This window comes from Polypterus senegalus, chromosome 11, assembly GCF_016835505.1.
Source record: "Polypterus senegalus isolate Bchr_013 chromosome 11, ASM1683550v1, whole genome shotgun sequence".
Lineage (NCBI taxonomy): Eukaryota > Metazoa > Chordata > Cladistia > Polypteriformes > Polypteridae > Polypterus > Polypterus senegalus.
Genome location: NC_053164.1, coordinates 96,337,146 through 96,359,202, shown reverse-complemented (window position 1 = coordinate 96,359,202; position 22,057 = coordinate 96,337,146). Strand labels below are relative to the sequence as shown.

At 35.8% G+C, this 22,057-nt stretch overlaps 1 protein-coding gene across 6 annotated transcripts in view; it reads left to right on the top strand.

The window, feature by feature from the left end:
* Nucleotides 1-22,057, top strand: part of rtn3 (reticulon 3) — an 81,215-nt gene that overhangs the window by 11,826 nt on the left and 47,332 nt on the right. For 2 of the 6 annotated variants that reach the window (XM_039769315.1, XM_039769317.1), the window contains exons 2-3: nt 6,879-6,914; nt 16,739-16,789. The exons of 1 other annotated variant lie outside the window; for it this stretch is intronic. In XM_039769315.1, coding sequence (XP_039625249.1) covers nt 6,879-6,914; nt 16,739-16,789 — 87 coding nt within the window. The remainder of the gene's footprint in view (nt 1-6,878; nt 6,915-16,738; nt 16,790-22,057) is intronic. 3 more of the 6 variants (XM_039769316.1, XM_039769318.1, XM_039769319.1) reach the window with 2 other exon arrangements.

Below are 22,057 nucleotides of genomic sequence, written 5' to 3'. Positions count from 1 at the left end.
ATTCTGCAAAGATGAGTGGGCCAAAATTCCTCCAGAGCACTGTAAAAGACTCATTGCAAGTTATCGCAAACGCTTGATTGCAGTTATTGCTGCTAAGGGTGGCCCAACCAGTTATTAGGTTCAGGGGGCAATTACTTTTTCACACAGGGCCATGTAGGTTTGGATTTTTTTTCTCCCTAAATAATTAAAACCATCATTTAAAAACTGCATTTTGTGTTTACTTGTGTTATATTTGACTAATGGTTAAATGTGTTTGATGATCAGAAACATTTTGTGTGACAAACATGCAAAAGAATAAGAAATCAGGAAGGGGGCAAATAGTTTTTCACACCACTGTACATACATACATACACACACATATATAAACATATATATACATATACATACATATCTACATATATACACACACAGCTATTTCGTATCAGTGCAATACGCTGTTTGTTAAAACGGTTGACTCCCGCTCTTACGTGCAATAACAAATCAAATCATTCAGTTGTCTTTGCTCATATGTCATTTTAGAGCTGGACGCCTGGCATCTTTTTTTGGCCACAAGTTCGTTTCTGTTTGGTGTGAGGTTCTGTGTTGTGGAGATTCTCAGGATGGATTGCAGGTGCTCATCAGTGAGGCGACTCCTGTGTGCTGTTTTGTTAGTCTTTATCACTGAGAAGAGCTTCTCACACAGATATGTGCTACCAAACATGCACAAGGTTCGAGCCGCATGTAGACGGACTTTTTTTGTTCTTCAAAGTCACCAAAGCGCCGTGCAAACTCAGTGCGCTCAGTTTATCAGCAAAGTGCGTATTTGGGAACACCGTAGTGATGACTTGGTTTAACATTACTTGGCAACAGGAAAGAGGGAAAGTTGCACTGGTGCATTTGTGTCTCTCATAAAAGCAGCTTCACTTGAAATCACTTTGTGATTGTGCACGGGTAAAAACGTCCGCTGAAGTGTCAGATTCTTATTTAATTCTTCTGCTTTCTGTATCTTCTGCATTGCATTCAGGTTACCCTGATGTTTTGTCTCATAGTGCCGTCTTAGATTAAATTCTGTAATTACGCCACATTAGCTCCACAAATGAGACACACGGGTTCAGTAAACATATACTCAGCCTCCCATCGCTTTTTAAAGGCTCTATTTTCAGAATGAACTTTTCTCTCCAGCATCGCGTGAGCTAGCTTCGCAATAAGTGTTCGGCAAGGCAGCTGAAGCGCTGCATTATGGGATCTGTAGTTTATTGTGTTACCAGCGCTTCATATACCTGGGCCATTAATAACAATAATCTATACTAATAAAAGGCAAAGCCCTCACTGACTCACTGACTCACTCACTCACTCACTCACTCACTCACTGACTCATCACTAATTCTCCAACTTCCCGTGTGGGTGGAAGGCTGAAATTTGGCAGGTTCATTCCTTACAGCTTCCTTACAAAAGTTGGGCAGGTTTTATATCGAAATTCTACGCGTAATGGTCAAAACTGGAAGCAGTTTTTCTCCATTTACTGTAATGGAGATGAGCTTCAACGCCGTGGGGGCGGAGTTTCGTGTGACATCATCACGCCTCCCACGTAATCACGCAGTACATAGAAAACCAGGAAGACCTCAAAAAAGCGCTCAAGAAAACATGCATTATATAATTGAGAAGGCAGCGAAACAATAAGAAGCGAGTTCTGCTACTTCGGAAACAAAGCACGATGTAAACTTACACTTTAAATTAAGTTCATAGACAGGCTGCGCTGGCGTTGTAATTTAGTGCCTGCCCATATAAGGCCGTCCGTCAGCGGCAATCCAATAGCAAACTGCCACGGGTAAATATTCACGGGTGAAGGACTGTGCTTATGGAGAGGAAGATGAGATGGTCAGGGTGGTGTTTGACACAAACTCAGCGAAACTGCGAGAGAAAGTTTTAAGTGCCAGGACTAAGGTAACATTAAATAAAGCTATGGACATAGCACGAGATGGCACCAGCACAGCTGGGAACCTTCGATGCAAGTACACCGAGTGGCTCACGTGAACTGACGCAGTGCACAGATAAAAGCAACAGTTCCAAAGAGCGCTGAACAAAACCGAATTACACAATTGAAAAGGCAGCAAAAATATGAAGCGCCTGATAAGCATATTCATAAATGCAGCTACTGTGGAAACAAAGCACACGGTGGAAAAAGTCAATGTCCCGCTAAAGGAAGACAGTGTAAAAAAAACCCGTGCATGCAGTGTGTCAGGTCTCAGATAAAGAAGAAGACGAGCTGTTTATTGATGCAGTAAGAAACGAATCGATGAATGAAACCTGTCATCTTTACAACGATTGACAAACACGGAATGTAACTTGAACACAACACATCGTACAAATACGACCCTGATTGAAAGAAATAATGATAATCAAATCCTTGATGACAGCAACATTCAATAACACTCACAAAACAATTACTGTATATTGACAATCATGTTACGTTATTTTTAAAATGTTCCCTTTTCTTTTTCATAACTTCTACTTCTCCACTGCGATACGCGGGTATATATTTAAATGTATATATATACCCCTATCTACAGTACATACTCAGATAGACAAGCCACATGCTGTGGCTCAATTGTAGAGTCTTCGCCTCTGCCGACATTCGAGGTTCGATTCCGAGAGGGATGCACTGAGTATGTACGCGCTACTGATTCATTTTACCTTCGATCTCCTTGGTTTGGGACGTATGAAAAATATTCGGTTAACGCAGAATCATTTTACGTTATTTTTAAAATGTTTCCCTTTATTAGCACAAGCACAGCTGAGAAGCTTCGATGCATGTACTCCATAACGCGTTAAAAATAACGCATTTAATCACACTTTCAATTCCAAGCAAACGGGAACTTTTGTCAATGCATCATTTCCTGGTACATCCATTACACTGATGCACACATCACAGCTACAAAAATGTTAGAGTCGGAATAAAGCGTTCCTACGACTGATCATTTCGACTTCCGAGCCTTGATAAAAGCATGGTTTTGTGCACAATGAAAAGCAAGCAAAATTAGATGCATTACAGAAAGCAGACTTTGTGGCTCTTACTGGACTTCCGTGACCGTTAGTAATTCTAAATACATCTAATTACAAAATGTTCAATGATCACACTGTTTTAGCCTAATGTACAAAATAATTTTGGCTAATGTTACTCAGAGTTTAAAGATTAAGTTGGTCAAATTACCTTTTATGTTTCTGACTTATTTTTTTAAGAAGAAAAACTGCACTTTATGTTGAAATTTTGGTTATTATTATTTAAAGACAATACTATTCTGAAAATCTACTTAAAGTACTTAAACTACCACTTTATTTTTAAGTCTGCCCAATTTTAACCAGGGATGATATTTTTGTTTCTGTTTTGAATTCAAATGCAGTTTAAAGCTTTTTTTCAGAAATTAAAACAGCTTCAGTTTACAATATTCATGTACATGTCTATTATTTGATTCTGTCGCCCACTAAAACACTTTTAAATTAAAAAAAACATTTGCAATTTGGGGCAAATTTACGTGTGCGATTACATACGATTAATCAAGATTAATTCTTACACAGCCTCTAATTAATTGGATTAATTTTTTAATCGAGTCCCACCTAATATATATATATATATATATGTGGATATATATATGTAGATTTGTATATATAAATGTATATATACAGTATATATGTAGATATGTATATGTGTATATACAGTATGTATATATATGTATGTGTGTATATGTGTATATATATATATATATAACTGTGTATATATATGTGTATAGATGTGTGTGTGTGTGTGTGTGTGTATATATATATATATATATATATATATGCCAGCAACACTCATGACAAAACAATTACATTGTCAATCATGTTAAGTTATTATTAAAATGTTTCCTTTTCTTTTTACTTCTCGCTGCCAATCGCAGGTATTTTGCTATATATATATATATATATAGATATATAGATATATAGATATAGATATATATATATATATATATATATATATATATAGATAGATAGATATAGATATAGATATATACAGATATATAGATAGATATGACAACAACACTCAATATCAATGACAAAACAATTACATTAACAATCATCTTACGTTATTTTTAAAATGTTTGCTTTTCATTTTCATAACTTCTTTAACACACTACTTCTCCGCTGCGAAGCGCGGGTATTTTGCTAGTACAGTATATAAAATGATCTCGGGCGGATATAATTACACGCCGTGCCGGATGTGGCCCGTGGCCCTTGAGTTTGACAAATATTAACTAAATAGAACTTGAAAAGATATATTTTTTGAAATGTGATCGCGCAATTCAGATAGAGTTGACGCGCACTACAGCCTGCATCCTCCCTCGCTCTTACTTTTTACCGCTCATCTAATGAATACACTGAGTATGGCTTTACCAAAACAATCATTGATGGCGAATAAAGTATCCATTATTCGAGTATGTAGATCGGAATATATATATACATATATATATATACCCGCGTATCGCAGCGGAGAAGTAGTGTGTTAAAAAAGCTAGAAAAAGAAAAGGGAACATTTTAAAATAACGTAACATGACTGTCAATATACAGTATTTGTTTTGTGAGTGTTACTGAGTGTTGCGGTCATTAAGGATTTGATTAGCATTATTTCTTTCAATCAGGCTCGTATTTGTAGGATGTGTTGTGTTCAAGTTACATTCCGTGTTTGTCAATCGTTGTAAAGATGACCGGTTTCTTTCATCGATTCGTTTCTTACTGCATCAATAAACAGCTTGTCTTCTTCTTTATCTGAGACCTGACACACTGCATGCACGTTTTTTTACACTGTCTTCCTTTAGCGGGACATTGACTTTTTCCACCGTGTGCTTTGTTTCCGCAGTAGCTGGATTTATGAATATGCTTATCAGACGCTTCATATTTTTTGCTGCCTTTTCAATTGTGTAATTCGGTTTTTGTTCAGCGCTCTTTGGAACTGTTGCCTTTTATCTCTGCACAGCGTCAGTTCACGTGAGCCGCTCGGTGTACATGCAACGAAGGTTCTCAGCTGTGCTGGTGCCATCTCGTGCTATGTCCGTGGCTGTATTTAATGTTACCTTAGTCCTGGCACTTAAAACTTTCTCTCGCAGTTTCGCTGAGTTTGTGTCAAACACCACCCTGACCATCTCATCTTCCTCTCCATAAACACAGTCCTTCACCCGTGAATATTTACCCGTGGCAGTTTGCTATTGGATTGCCGCTGACGGACGGCCTTATATGGGCAGGCACTAAATTACAAACGCCAGCGGCAGCCTGTCTATGAACTTAATTTAAAGTGTAGGTTTACATCGTGCTTTGTTTCCGAAGTAGCAGAACTCATGAATATGGTTGTATATGTCACTCGCTCGCTTCTTATTGTTTCGCTGCCTTCTCAATTATATAATGCATGTTTTCTTGAGCGCTTTTTTGAGGTCTTCCTGGTTTTCTATGTACTGCGTGATTACGTGGGAGGCGTGATGATGTCACACGAAACTCCGCCCCCACGGCGTTCAAGCTCATCTCCATTACAGTAAATGGAGAAAAACAGCTTCCAGTTATGACCATTACGCGTAGAATTTCGATATAAAACCTGCCCAACTTTTGTAAGGAAGCTGTAAGGAATGAACCTGCCAAATTTCAGCCTTCCACCCACACGGGAAGTTGGAGAATTAGTGATGAGTGAGTGAGTGAGTGAGGGCTTTGCCTTTTATTAGTATAGATTACCTTGTAAAAACATTTAATTTCATTAGCAATTTCTTTTACGGACCACAAGCATCAAGAACCCAAGTGGAAGCATCCTAGATTCTTGTTTAGGGAGCACGGTCATTTGCACTGAGGCCTTCAGTGGTGTGTGTATATTTTTAAGTGCCTGAACACAGCAGTTGTAGAAGACGGGACTGTTTGGCAGAAAACTACCCATTAGAGTGTTACTTTCAAGTGTTATTAACTTTGTAAATAACAACATTAGTTATGTTCAAACACATATGCTGTTTTTATTTGTGTTTTTTTTTTTTTTTGGGTTTTTTTTTTTTCTATTTCTGCAGTTCTCCCACTCAATTAAGCGAGTCCTTGTATTACAGAACTGTATTGTGGTCTTTTGATAGAATAAATAACAGGATACATTTCGATACATTTCTTTCATAATTTCCTATATTCCTGATGGGTTTGAAAATGGTGTGAGACAAAAAAACAAGCAGCTATACTAGTACTATGGAACAGAGATTGAGTGGCACTGATCTAGGATTTAGTTGATTATCCATTTTCTGCTCCTTATCCTGAAATTGATGGGGGCAAGGTTGGCTTTCATTTATTTTTTTAAGGTATTTAGCTCAAAATAGCAAACTTTGTCAATTGTGTAGCAAAGGGGATTTATTCTGTGATGAAGCAAGTGGTTTGTGATTTTGGAGCAATTGTTTAGAATTAAATTAAGCAATTCTCTGAGTTAATATTTATCAGTACTAAAATAACCCAAGATCTTGGGGCACACTAACAATTGAATTTATACTAGGGAAAATTTGCATTTCCTATAAACACTGCCATCTTTGGGATGTGGGAGAAACATGGGAATACCTTGAGAAAATTCAATTTTGGTGCAGATAAAATGTGCAAACACTACACACATATTTAGGTTTAAACCTTGGCTATTGAACCTGACATACAATGGCACTAATCACTGCAACCTTTGTGCTGCCAGACTGGCTATTCATTTTAAGTAGGCAAGGATGAGATAGTAAACCTAGTGTTCTTAATATATCCAAAAAATATATTGTGTAAGAAAAAAAATGTGTGGAACGGGCCAAATTTGTAAGGCCTTTTAATAATTATGATTAAACAGATTGGCTGATTTACATTTTTTTCCCCTCCTTCCATAGACTTCTCATACCTGGATGACTTGTTGAGCCCAGAAGGTAAAGCTGTTTTATGTGCCCACCTGGTTCTCTCTCCTTTTTTCCTCTCTTGGGTGGTGGAATAAACTTAATATCTGAACACCATGTATACTTATTTTTTACAGCTTGGCAACAGTCCCTTTCATACTTGGTGTGTTTGTGCCTCCCAGATCACAATAAATATTGGTTTATTGTTTTAAGTGAAGAACTGCAAATGTGTGTGTTAGTTTAATCTCAGCCTTAGATGCTTCTTGTTTTGAGTCCCAATGAATGAAGTAATAAATTGAACCTCTAAGGCCTTGGAATGCATTTTCATGCTTTCATGAAAGGAGACCTTAACCCATACTTTTAAGCTGCTCACTTTAATTGTTTGCAGATGCTGATAACATAGAATGCAAAATGGGAAACCTACTTCAGTGACATGTTTTGTTTTCTCATTTATAAGAAATTTTCCTTGATGAGCAGACAAGTGGAAATAGCAGTGCAGCAATTGCGTCCCTTTAAAATTAAGTCATTTACACCAACATCTGCACTGTACATTGTCTATCATCCATATTTGGGTGCATTTAAGCAGCACAATCTACAGAAAATGACAAAAGAAATATTTGTTAAAGCTTTGGAAAAGATTACAACCATTTATTTTCTAGAAATGTTTATTGGTCAGATTACTATTAAATAAGAAATTTAAAAAGTAAGAATGAAACTGCCTGTTATGAAACTGATTGGGATAAAAACCTGCAACCATTGGGTGCCATCCAACCTCCCAGGGGAGCTTGAAAACCATTTTTTTCTTTAAAGTTAATTTTGAAATATTCACTCTCAATGTGCTGTGTCAATGCATTTGTCCTAGATTAGCTTTTGAAGATAGAAGTTCATAGGAATATACATTTAATAGTGAGTTTTCTTTTGAATAAGAAAAGAGACGCATGGAACTGTTACTAGGAACCTTTGTGGGAAATTGTGTGTTTGTTTTTCTTTTTTCTTTAAACAGACTTTAAATTTCTTTTTCTTAAACCATATGTTATATTTAGGGAAGCATAACTGGCCAATATGCTCTTGCATTCATCCCTTTTACATAAAAAATAAGTATAAGTAGTTACTATTTTTGTTATATGTGTATACATTTTTAATTTAAAGTAACTGGAGTTGAGTGTAAAAGAGCTACAGCCAATAGGAAAGTTAAATATACTTCTCTCATATTCTGTGTTAAAGAGCATTCTAGTACTGTTATTTTTTGTTTTGTCTAACAAATTGCCACTTGTGCTTTTTCTCTTCAACCCCTTTTTAAATGCATCATACAATCTATGAACATTATGCTACAGCTTTCTTGTCCCACAAGAATATTACCAGTGATCTGTGAGTGGAAAGTTTTAAGTAATGGAAATGAATAATTCCCACAGTGAATCAGGCAATAGCTGCAACATAGTTTTTTTAATGACACTTAAGTAAATACATACTTGAACCTTATTTGTTTAGTTGTATTTATTCAAACACTCTCTATTTGGCTTCTCAGTTAACTTTGCATTTGCAAAGAAAAATGAAAACAGGTTGCATTACCAATATTCATATTCAACAATATCCACACTTGTTGAAAAATGTGAGAAGTATCCACTCAAAAATTGCTTTAAATGCAGATGATTTTTTAAAATGTTCAAAGACTTGATCACACTAATGTAGATCTTCTGAACATGTAGTTCTTTTCTGTTACTGATACTGTTTGCTTAAAACTTATATGGATCTCTGGAGAGAAGATGCCGAGAGAGCTGTCTGTGCTCTTTTAAGGCACCTATCATCCCGATTTACTGAAGGTAAGTTTTGTATATAATATTGGCTGTATTACGTTGAGTTGATTTTTACATTCCTTACAAATTTTCCCCTAGGACATGCTTACTAGGATACTTGCATTGGCCCCAATATGACTACATGTAGGCAGGTTATTTACCTCGTCAAGGAAACTAAAGGTGTTAAATTTACTTTTTAAATTACAAAATGAAGCATTGATAAACCAACAACATGATGTTTCTGTTTTGAAAGACCTGAATTTTTTAAATAATTAAAAAGGTACTAGTTAGGTTTCAACGGTATTTAGTGTATTAAAATATACATTACAATTAATGATATAAGTTCCTGTCTATTTCTTACTACACTGTTTTCACCATTTCTTTCAGAATGTTAAGTTGTCCCTCTGAAGGGGCATAATCTTGTATTTAGGAGGTGAAGGGTAATGAACTTTTAAAACTTATCCAACTTCTACTTTAATATCTTGTCTGTGAGAAAGATATTTTACATGTCAGTGTTTGAAATTTAAAAACAAATAATGTTTATAATCTGACCTGTTATTTTGAGTCTCTTTGATTAAAGACATCAACATAATAAATATTAATAAATGAGGATTGGAATTTTCATCTGTACATGGATTGCTGTCCCATTGTTCTGTTAACTTTCATTGCACAGAATTATACTTCTGTTTATAAATTGTAGGTCTGTATGTCTTGTTTTTATATTCAGTTTGGTACAATGTCTTACAGGAGTGTTTGGCACTATAGACTGATATTTCTAGCTCAAAAAGCTGGTTCTAAAAGCAAGCACATATAATTCAATGCAGAAGCCACATGAAACATAATCTATACTGCATTTGAATTAAGCGTTTCTAATTATTTCAATAAATGGTATGATAAAAAATAAGTAGCAGGAATTACTGGTTTGAGTACAGAATCAGATTCCATGGTATTTGGATAAGAGTACAGTATAAAGTAATTTACTAAAAGGATGCGTGTTGATTGATAGTGAATACTATATCCTCTGCTTAAGGGCATGCCCTATGAAGGAGACACTTGCAAACCATGAAACAATGTCCTGTACCTAATTGACACACAGAAAGCAAGGCAGAACAGGCAGAAAGGTGGGGAGATTGTAGCTTGCTTTTCAATGATGCACAGAGCAGCCCGTTTTTCCTTATACTGTAGTTTGAAGTGACATTCACATTAAAATCCTTTCTCAGCTGTCTCCATGTATTTTCACATGAGTGTTACTTACGTTTTATGTGTTATTGCAGTACTTCTGTTTAACAAACGTTCATAATGTGAAACAATAGTTGATCATCTAATAAAGGTAATGGACATATTGGAATTCCCAGCAATGCTTAATGGAACTGAAATATGTATATTGCAACTAGTAGTTCCATTTATGGTCTTGCACAGTCGCATGTTCCGCGTTTGAAAATTGCTAACAAAGATGTGACATTTCTGGCTACTTATTACACTAGTTAAATTGATTGTGAAAGCTGAAATCCCTTGGCTAACATGACATGCATAGCCTCTGTCTGTGCTATTTCAGATCTAGGGTAAAGTGAAAAAAAAAAAAAAAAATTAGACTGCTAATAAAAATGCATCAAACTGTATGGGGTATTTTGCAAATAAATGCACTTTGTTTAAGATTATTTTCATGTGATGTTTTTCTATTCATATATTCATTGAATTCTACAATTTATTATATTTCTCGCTTAACTTTCTTTAGGATTTCGCAAAATGCCATCACAAGCAAATTACATAGTAACCCATACATGATCAGCATGTGATCAGGCTTTCACTAAATGCTTGCCAAAAAAAATAAACATCAATGGATATCTTAAAACCCACTACCTCAAGTGGAAACTAGGATAGAAAAATTACACTCTGATATTAGTGTTGATACATTAGTAACATATTAATTGTATTAATTTTTCTCCCTCTTAGTATTATGAATATCACTTACTTCATTACTTAGTAGATTAGTTTCTCCCTAGTCTACAAGAAGTAAGTGGCCAGGGTATACAGTGTATATAGGTAGAATTAGATGTTTTCTATAAGAATTCTTGTTGCTATTATTTGAGGTGGATAGAAATGTGCAAATATAAAATACATAGTGATTTATATGTATTAACTTTGAAGGGAGAGGGGGTGGGAGAGAAAGTACTTGGGTCTGTGAATTGATTTTTTGTTAGTTTTTATAGGACTCCTAACATGGTTCATGTGATGTTTAGTTTAGAGCAACTTCTCTGTTTTACTGCTTATTTTTTTAGTCAGAAAGTTCTTTGCTAGTGAACATTTATTTTATTTATTAATTTACTGGTCTAATCAATGTGCTTGATATGCAAGACACAAAATGTTGCCATAGGAAATTCTTTTAATGGCTAAAGGCTAAAACAACCCAGCAGACCATCTACAGAATTTCCCTAAAAGATGTTAATGACAACTTAACCTCTTGATCAACAGAGAGCATGTTGCTGCCAGGCATTGCTTGTGAAACACATGACACTGTTTGTGAACATTTCTAATTGCAATGTGGAATAATATCCACGATGTCATGACATTTTTGTGTATGTGTATGACTGGATAGAAAGAAGCATTGATCTAATTAGGATTTTGTGCCTGTTACTCTGTCTGTAAATTTTGTCTTCCATTATAAACCTTTTTATACAAAATGTGATTTTAATTTTCCATTCTAAGTACAGACTTTACTTATGGTCTATATGTCCTTGTTAAGAGATCCAAGGGAGACCTGTTGAGCTGAACAGACCAGGCCATCCTCTACAGTATTTCCCATCTCATTCTGGGAATGGGGTTCCTCAGACATTCCGAGCCAATCAAGAGCTGTAGTCTCTCCAGTGTGTCCTAAGTCTGCTCCTGGGCTTTGGTACACCTAGTGGGCATCCTAACAAAATACTCAAACCACTGCAGCTGGCAGCTGTCAGTCCAGATCTTCACATAGTTTAATATCAAGTTACTTTATTGATCTTACAAAACAAAACGGTTCAACAATATAAAACTGCACATTAGCAACAGTTGCCTTGTAGCCCTATGGTATTTTGTGTGATTACCTCTCGCAGGCAAGATAGCTTGACACTTCTGGTACATAATGCAAATTAGATTGAGAATCTGCAGTTTCTGGGGTGTCATGCCATTCCTGCAGAAGGACCTAACAAAGTTGGTACTCTTTGGCAGGCAGAAGGTAGTGTCAACATAGAGTAACCAGGTTTTGGATGGTTATCAGTCCTGGCTGTCTGCTGAAACCTTGGGGCACATTGCAGTGGTTTAAACCTAGAGATCTGCAATGATGATACTTGGCTGCTACCAGCATTCAAATACTGTAGCTCTCGCCCTTAATTCTTACAAGCTGAGCAGGCATTGTTCCTGCTGGATCCTTGTTGGGTATAAAGGCCCATAGCAGTGCCTTAGTGCATGAGTTGTGTTGCTGATTAGACGGCTAAATCAATTGGTATCTTTTTGTGAAGTACAGAAGCTTCAATTAGGTTTTTTTTTTTTTTTTTCCTGAAATTATAAAATGTGTACAGTATGTTGATTTTTGAAAATGTGTGCCGCTGACAAATGTTCATCCTTTTTGTCATATTTTCTGAAATAACCTACAGGTTAGTACTGTCTCTGTAGAAGTACCACAAATCACTATTTGTTTCAGAGAGAGAGAGCTTATGTCTCTTTTTCTTGTGAATCATCCATATTGGATTTTGAAACTTGCTGATTTGCTTGTCAGACTGCAGGGTGAATTTTATTTTAACAAAATACAAGACACAGTGGGTGTACTTAAAGTAGGGAGATAAGATACAATGTTATAGATGAATAAGACTGAATGAAATTAACTCTGTATGCAAACGGTTGTATTAGTTTTCTAGTTGGGAGGAGTTGCACCTTTGTACAGCTTTCCAATTTTGGAAGATGATATAAACAGTTGTTTTGTCAGTTTACATAGTCTGCACGCATTAACTATAGAATAATATAAAGAAATAGTGTAAGGATACACCTTATTAAATTCCCTACAGTTTTACATCGTGACTCTCACTCTAGCAGCTAAGCAGATGGGTACCCAAAGCCTATGTGGGAATGGCTCTGTATTTGCTATATCCTCTATATAGTGCATTAGAAAATAAATCTTTCAGAATTTCAAGTTGACTCAAAATACCTGTGGTATACTTCCTTATAGACCCATTACAATATCCATAGATCTCCAAATAAAATATATTTGTCAGCAATATATGAGTGAGGCTTCACTCCATAATGCAAGGTAATCTAGAATAAAACCTTTCATCGCTCTAAATCTTTGCACACATCATATGCCCTGTAGTCCAGGCATTGCTTTTGCGTTGTGGTGTGTGTTTTTTTTTGTTTTTTTTTTCTTTCTAGCTTAGTTACATGTGTATTATTACAACATGGAAACCAAACTTGCACACCATTTTCCAAATGTGGCATGAACCTAGTACTTTCAACTTCCAAGCATCTCATCCTTTGTACACAATGCAGTATGTTAAACTCCTGCTACAAAGAGGATTGAATGATTGTGTTTGCTTACTCTTGCTGTTATAATTGACGATTAAACAAAGTTCATAGTAAGAAGTATCAGTTACTGTAAACTGTACATGCAAAAATTTACTACTCTATACACATGACAGTATCACCACTACTACTACACCTTGGGTTTAAACCCATTTAAAAAAAAAAAAAAGTTTTTTTGCTGTGATATGTTACACTAATTTTGCCACTGTGTTACTCTAGACACACTGTACTGTGTATTTTACACATCACTTCCATGATTTTACAACTTTTGTTAGTTTGTTTTTTATTTAAAAAAAGGTAGATTTTTGCTTTGCGCCTGCTTTAGATTTGTCAAAAACTTCAATCTCCTGTTTTAAGCGGATCTCGATGTTTTAGGGTCCCCTGATACCGAAAACACTATTTGTCACAATTTCTTGAGGATGGTCTAGAGCTAAAACAGCTGGACAGAAAAATGCCAAACTTGAAACTTAAACTTGTTATGAGATAACAATGTGCTGATTAGTTTTTGAGCCAAATCGTGCAAGAGAAAGAGGCATTAGAGGAATCCTCAAATACCATAATTTTGCAATTAATTATGAATTCTTCTAGTCAATTGCTATTGTAATATAGTTTATAATCAAAGATCAGCATCAGAACAGTAACTTGGTTCCTAGGGTGCAAAGCCTACTGTCACTCTGCGTTTTGGGTAATCGGTATTCTAACAACAAATTTTAAATGCATACTGGTCAGTTTCACTCTTGGTCCTGAGATCTCCGATTTGCTGCTGTTAAACCATTAAGCATTCATTGTAGCTAACAAAACTTTGATAAATTATTCTAAAAGGCTAACCAAAAGTCTAACAACATTACATTTTTGACAAATTCTAATAAAGATTTGGGCGGGTGGAGTAATTTTTATTTTTAAATTAGAATGAATAGAATGGGGCCAACTTTTTTCCAAGATAAGGTCTACAGAAACCACTTTAGTACAAAATCATAGCAGAGATTTCAGTTTGCAATGATCCTACTGATCATGCTCTAAATATTGATGTAAGTGGATTAGCTATAACAGTGATTCTAATTCTTTCAGACTGGTAATGTTTTGACTGTGAGAACAAGGGATGTAGGTGCCTGATTAAATCAGTTACAAAGAAGGTATTGGCTTTGGTACATTTTGATCTGCTTCAGAAAATTTTTTGAAAGCGAGTGACAAGAGTGTAGTAATACTGAGAGATGACCTGACACAACTTGTGAATTTGCAGTCTTGGGATATAACACAACCAAATATTTGTAGTTATGGCAACATGTATCCTCTGGTGCATTATCAGCAGATTCCACTGATAATTGCCTTCTGTTCTTTTAATTTGCTTTGTCAGGCTGTCTGTGGTACAAACGGATTAGCATCTGTGGCTTAGGTACTCCTTAGCTTAGGTGCTACAAATGGGTCTTCAGACGGAAAGTCTTAGCTTCCCACAGTGTTGAACAGGTGCAGGCCAATACAGCAAACTTCAAACTTGATGTGTGGTGGTAAGATGTTATTGTGCTTTCTTTTAAAGAATACTGATTTGTACCTGCTTTTTTTTCTCTTCAATACTGGTGTCTTTCCATGTCAAAAGACAAGGATTTGAGGTTAAATCCATCCACTGTATCCTGTCCCACACAAAAACCCATACCCAGCTTATTGAGTTGTTTTATTTTTTTTCCTCTCTCACTGTCTTGGAGTTGTCCTTATGTGCTCAAATGAGGTTTCCTCTGTTTTCTTTGGACTGTTGTCCATTTGCTTATGTTTCCTGCTGCATTGCATTTTTAAACGGTTACAATTTACCTAGTGTTAAAAGTCAGTTTTTAAACTTTTTAAAATCACTTTTCAGATGCAAATGCTGTCAGTCTGCACCTGCCTACATGTGTGAGCCAAACCATGCATCTCTGGTTTGAAGTAAATCTATGAATTAACTGCTATATTAATATCAGCCTTCACAATACAAGGATTGAGGTGTCATAATTTAGTTTAATACAGCAAAACTTAACCAAAATGCAAAGTGTAAACTTCTCCTCTGCACCAAATGTGCAGAAAACCAGTTTAACATTCTGAAAAGAGATGAGGTAACTAATCGCGAAAGAAAATGGTTGGGGTTGTTCTGAAGTGGGAACAATGACTGGGGAATTGCAGATGACCCTGGTGAAGCACATCACTTCATCTGTAAAGCGTTGATTATTTTACCAGAGAACCCCATCTTTGACTAAAATGGTTGCAAGTAGAGATTCTAACATTAGGGCACACTATCCTTGCATTTCAGGGACTAACATCTTACCACTCAAGCCTAAGCAAGAGAAAAAAAACCCTAAAAATTTGCAGAGAAACACGCTTCAACTGTCCCAATCTGCAGTGTTGAGCTCTGCGTTATTGACAGTTTCTAAACCTGTCACAAAAAGGACCTATACTAAATCTGCATCAGTACAGTTGTGGACACTAGTTGTACCTTTCGTACTGTAATTTTATGTTGACCTTTTATATCTGTATGTTACATGTAATATTTTTTTCTTATTGAACAGTCAACATTTTTGATTTGTTTTTTCTATGGCTAAACATAATGCTATAGAGATTAAACCAAGAAGCAGTTCTTCATATGTAGAGTTGAGGGAATCTGGAACAAACTAGTTGGTCATGTAGTTGATGTGGAAAACCTTTGTAAAATGTATCAAAATGTGAAATTGTAACAACTTAGCTGTTAGCTAATCAAACAAGCTTGATGGACTGAATGTCGTCTTCTCGTTTGTTAAACTTCTTATACGAGTAGCATTATGGAAGGCAGTGTTTCAGCAATGCTTTTGTTTTCTTCAGAAGCTCTCATGTGTGGCTTTATTATTCGTATATGTGTGTGTTGTTTTCTCCATTAGCTGGAAATGGCAGGGCCAGTTATTAATGTCAAAGTAAATGATGTGGCTGAGTAATCAGAAATTTAAAAGTATGAACGTCCCCAACTCTGAACATTTTAATAGAAAAATTTTAAAATTTAACTATTTAACATTTTAATAGGTATCTTTTTTGCACTATGAACTACTGGCTTGTTCAATGAAATTAAAGCCTCCAATCGACCTTAAAAAAAAAAAAACTGCCATCTGCTAAAGTAATTTACTGTATGGGGGGAAAAAAAATGTCTACATGTGTGTTAGCCAAATGATGGTGTCGTTGATTATCTGGCTTTAGGCCATGTGACCTGTAAGGTGGCATTTGACTGTTGGGCTGTGCGTTGGCAGAAACAGAACTGAAGTAGTACTGTGGAACCACTTCAAGTGCTTCTGCATGGCTTGTGCAAGAAATAAAGGGAGAGGAAAAACATTATACAGTACTTGTGGTTATTCACTAGCAGCATTCACTGGTTACAAAGGAAAGTGGTAAAGCACAAACTAGTAGTGGAGTATTACATTTAATGTTTAAAAGTGGTGTCAGGATGGGCGGGTTTAGGGAAAACCTCGAAATTCATAGAACCAACTCTGTTGTGTAGGATTCTCATTCCTTTTGTACTTTTTATTTTTCCAGATCCCTTTCTTTCTTCTACTTCGCCTGTATCTCTCATTCAATCTTCTCAAGGCAAGTCTTTGATTCTTTTATGCTCCTAGTTTTCTTTTCATTTCTAGTCCTTTTCTTATAAGGAATTTGATTTTAGAACTGGGCTGACAGAAAAAGGCATCAAATCTGACAGAGGTGCAAAAGATGATTGACTTTCAAGTTTCATTTTCAGGCTTAAAAATTTTTTCTCAATAATGAGAATATATAATGCACTTTCTAGCATCTTTGGATGTAGGACATAGAAATGTGAACTAGCTGTAACCCCCAAATCAGCCCAGCCCAGTCTCTTGGTGTAGGTGTAAGTGCATTCTTGAAGCATCTGTTTCTGCCTGGTTAACTGGCATGAAAGTTTTTTAAAAATAATATAAATAAAAGACATGGAAAACAAACCTTTGTCTGTTAGATATGCTGCCATAAGGTGTTTTTTTACATGGAACACAGGCCTTTAGGCTCACTATGGTAGAAATTAATGTAGTGTAAACGAAACCACTGGAATTTTTTTTTCGTTAAATAACTAGCCTTTAAGCACAGAGCTCTGCCTTTATCACATCTAAATGCAGGTAGAGCGGTATTACATTACTAGTAGCATATTTTTAACAGTGTTGGTATCTTTTCTGATTTCAAAAACATACACGCAAGGTGAAAACATTTCCACATAGCTATTTTAAACAGAATAATTCAGTTATGGATCTAACAAAAAACCCTTGTGTAGCTGTAAGTCACGTAGATCTATATATGATATAGATATGATCATGCTGATCTTGCTTAACGGAACTGAGAATAGACTTCATATAATTTGTTTAAAGTTTATGCCACCTTAATGCTACCAGCGTGCACTCAGTAATGTAAATTTTTTTTCCTTAACTAGCTACAGCTAAATATCCAGGCTGTCCAGGCTCATAAATACAGAAAGCAAGTGTGTGTTATCATCTTTTTCTTGCCTGAGGTAGCCTCTTTTTTATATATATATTTAAAACCCCAACTCCCCTATCCTCGCATGATCTAAACCTTCAAAAGCATTTGTTTCTCTCATTAAAGAAGGCCATCTTCACCTAAATTTAGCACACCTCCCTCCCAACCAATCATAAGGAATTCAATTGTTCCATAAATCAGTCATTCTGTGCTGGTGTAAATTGGCAGGCTAGGCAACAGCTTTGTTGCATGAAGAAGAAACCATAGGACACCAACATCACCAAAAGACCAGTATTTCATGTCTTTGATAACCTGGTACATATAACTTTATGCATTGCACCTTCTATAACATCCTTTCACATTTTAAGTATAGTGCTGTACAGAACAAAATATTCTCATGGAACTTTGCTAAAGAGCATGTGTCTAGCTAACTGACAAGTTTCCAAATAATGGCATTTCAATATGTAAACAAGATTAAAAATAACATTTTTACGTTTTGAATGCTTTTAACCAAAGCAACACTATACTTTAATATGTATAAGACATTTCAGATTTGTCAGGTTCTAATACTCTGCTTATAATCCAAGGGAACATTTGGGTTTGCTGGTATGCAGTCAATACTACCTCTCAAATTCTGTATTTTCCTTTAGTATACTGATAGCCTGAAACCTCTCCACCAGTGTCTGTCTAGCCTTGCCATTTGATGTATGCAAAAAGCTAATAACAGAATAGCCTACAGTATTGCTCTGGCAGAACATCTGAACACATTAACACCATATACCTGCATATTTTGGTATGATTTGGTGCCTGCTTAGTTTTCTCAGGTACACAAAAACTTGCTGTTCTTGTCTTTCAGAAATTCATTAGATGCTATATGTTGTGAAACAAACTAATTACACACAAGCCAAATCCATAATCTTAAACTCCTGTCTAATACAAAGCATTTTAACTTCTAAAATGGGATAAGCTAATGTTTGTTGTGAAACATATTTAAAAGGACCAATTCATCCTAAGCACTCAAAGAAATGGAACCCTTCGTAGCATTCATCACTGTCTTGGCACTATGAAGAATTTTGACCACTGACAATAGTGTCAAGGCTATTTTGACTTGGGCATTTTGGAGACTCTGTTAATAGAATGTCCACCATATACACAATTTTGTTTTTTCTTAAAAGTTGTGGTAGATATTTTAGTGTTCCTGTTCTTTACACTATTGCATGATGTATGCTCTTACTAACAGAGGCTTGTGTTTTTTTTTTGGTTTTTTTTTTGTGTGTGTTTAGCACTCAACATGAATTTGGCCATATATCCAGTCATTTTTATTTGTAGCACTTGGAAATGGTAATGAATCAGTTTTTAGAAGTTTGAGAAATGAAAGGAGACCATTCAGCCCATCAGTTCACATACTCCTCATGGACCCCAGCATGCAAAAAATTATTCTAAGCTCTTGAAAGAGATATAATGTAAGGCGCAGTAAATACTACACACAACAGCATCCCATACAGGTACATTGGTAATTGTAATTCATACTGTGCATTCAGTCTGCAGAAAGTGTATGTATTGTGATCTAGCTAAACTTTAGACACACGCTACACAACGGCTTGTTTTTCTATGGTAGTCTATCAAACCATGCATGATGCTTCATGCGTAGTCTGCTCTAACATGGTTAAATTTGAAAACATTGTTATTCCCTTGAAGTCCACACTAGTGTTTTTCAGATTGTTTTTGTAAAAGCTTAATCACTGAAATGGTAATAATGCAACTCTTCATTTTTTTGTTTTTTCTCTTTTCTCATTGCTTGCTTATAGAGCAACCCCAAAGTAAATCAAAATGATGAAAGAGGAAGGGAAAACTCATTTTATGAGGACAAATAATAAAATACAAGTGAATAGATGGTTGGCAAGAAACATGGAAAATATTGACTGGGAGTCTGCCCAAATAAATAAAACAATTGAATATTCAAGTGTTTCAAGGCACAGTGCCCCTTGGCTTATGCAAAGAAGGTACTAACTCAATGTAAACATGAGATCACAAAAGGAATTAACAATAAACTGAAAACCATCTTCAAAAATCGCCATTTTCCACATCCATGCTACTACACAAGACCATGTTTTCAAATTTACAAGTTTTCAACATGAATGTAAGCCCAAAAAATGCATTTTCAGATCTGTTTTGGTGTGGACTAGATCTCTGTTTTAACTGGTAAGAAACTCTGGTTTCTTGCTTGTAAAGATGCTACTTTCATCTCTTTTTTTCCATCTTTCTGCAATGTCACATGAATAGGGCATTGTGGAACTTGTATATTGGGAAAGGGGAGGGGGGGCCATGGAAGTAGGAAGTGCAGTCATACCAAAGAAGGAAAGTCTGAAGAAACTGGCTTTTGTTCTGTATGTTCTATACAAAATGTAGCTGATGAGAATGTCATCAATGCTAAAGAATCTTCCTTTACAGTTGGGTTAACTATTAATATGCTTAAGTATTATGTTGTTTGAGTAATATGTGTTAGTTAATATCTTTTAATATTTTAGAGAACTTGACATTTTTAGAGTCTTTTAATCCAGTTGAGGTTAATTTTAAATTCAATTTATGTGCAAATGGGCTCTTTAAAAGATTTGCCCAATGTCTTAGTCTTGGGGGCAAGGCAGGAAAAACCCTAAGTTTGATAGAGTCCAGCCTTCCAAAACCTCAGGTAAGATTACACAGATTTAGGAATGTTCAGGAAAGAACTCCACCCCAACTAGCTAAAAGTTAAGCCAGTTAGTGGTGGTGAAGTAGGGCATCATGCACACAGAGAAAACAAATAATGAAGTGGGTATGTTTTTAAAATAGAAGATGGATTTTTCTCTTGGTATTGGATTTTCTACAAATTCTAATGGTTTTTAAATGACTCTGAAGTATAAATACTGACACCTCTCTCCCTGCCTTAATGCAGCCTAGTTTTAAAATCATTTCCTTTTTTCCTGTAGACTAACATGATTGGCTTGTAAGAATGCTTGGCTATCAGGAAGGGTGGCTGATTATTACTTGTTGCTTTGCTCTTAGTCTTGCCCACATTGCCAATGCTTTGCATGCAATTGTTTCTTTCTTTCAATAAGGGGCTATTATGTGCTTCTTTTGTTTACCTATTGATAGTATAGTATATAACTTTCTTTGTAGTTGCTTTAGTTTAACTCTCAGAATAAAGTTGCAAATCTATGGAATATTCAACTGTGTACTGACCCACTGTAGACATTTTAATTATTTACTTGGAAGTCCTTTAACAAGCCTAGAACACTGTGCACATTTAATTTAGGTAAAATGTCACATTCTATAAAACACACATCCAAACACTGTTTTGTAGCTTTTGTGTGTATATTGAAGTATAAAGTTGTTCAGTCCCTGGATTAAATCTTAGCCTGGTCACCCCCTGTAAGGAGTTTAAATGTTTCCCTTCTGTTGCTTGGATTTCCTTCCCTCATCTCAAATACATGCAAGTTAAAGAATAAGTTTCCTATTTTTCTCATAGTCATGTTATCCATTCATTTACCATAGAAGACTGTATCCTTATTTGAATCATGCTTTTCTAATACATCTCTCTATTAAAAAAAAAAAGAATCCTGGGAGAGAGAGAGAGAGACTAGGGAGGAGACGAGACATGATCTTCATATGAAGATTACGGAAGACACTTAAAAGACCCGAGAGACGAAAGAGATTGGCCACGAAGCGTCTCGCGTGGACCTTAAACATGAGACTTTGTGTCAAGAGCTTGACCCAGGACCGTCTCGCAGGGATGTAGAACATGAGATCCTTACAAGACACGCCCTACTTACACCCAATATCAAGGAAGACCACGGGCAGGAAAAAAGTCGTGTAAAGGCTTTGAGCACACACAGATCTAGGGCTCTCCGTGTATATAAAGTGTATAAGGACAATACGTTATAGATGAAACGTTGACAACTTAGTGAAGAAAGAGCAGCGCAAAGAAAAGAGACTCAAAAGCGTTGGAGAGAAAAAAAATGCAAAAAAAGAAAAATAGGTGCAAGTTCAGAAAATAAGGAAAGTAATAATTGGCCCGGTACAAGTGGAATTGAATAAAAAGCATGTCCAATCAGACTCAGGATTAAAAGACAAAGAGTTAAAGACAAAGTAGAACTTCATAAAGACGTTCAAAAACGTTGGTGCTATAAATGGAGAGAAAGTTAAAGAATATGAAAGCAGGAAAATTAGAAAGTATCAAAAAAAGAAAGTAAAGATCGCAGTAGCACAAACAAATGGAAATTATTACTCGAAAAAAGGGAAAATAATCACCACGGACCATGTGTCATTAGAAAAAAAAGCAGGACAAAGCGGGATCAGAAATGAGACAAAGAGTAGAAAACAAAGTAACACGTCATAAAA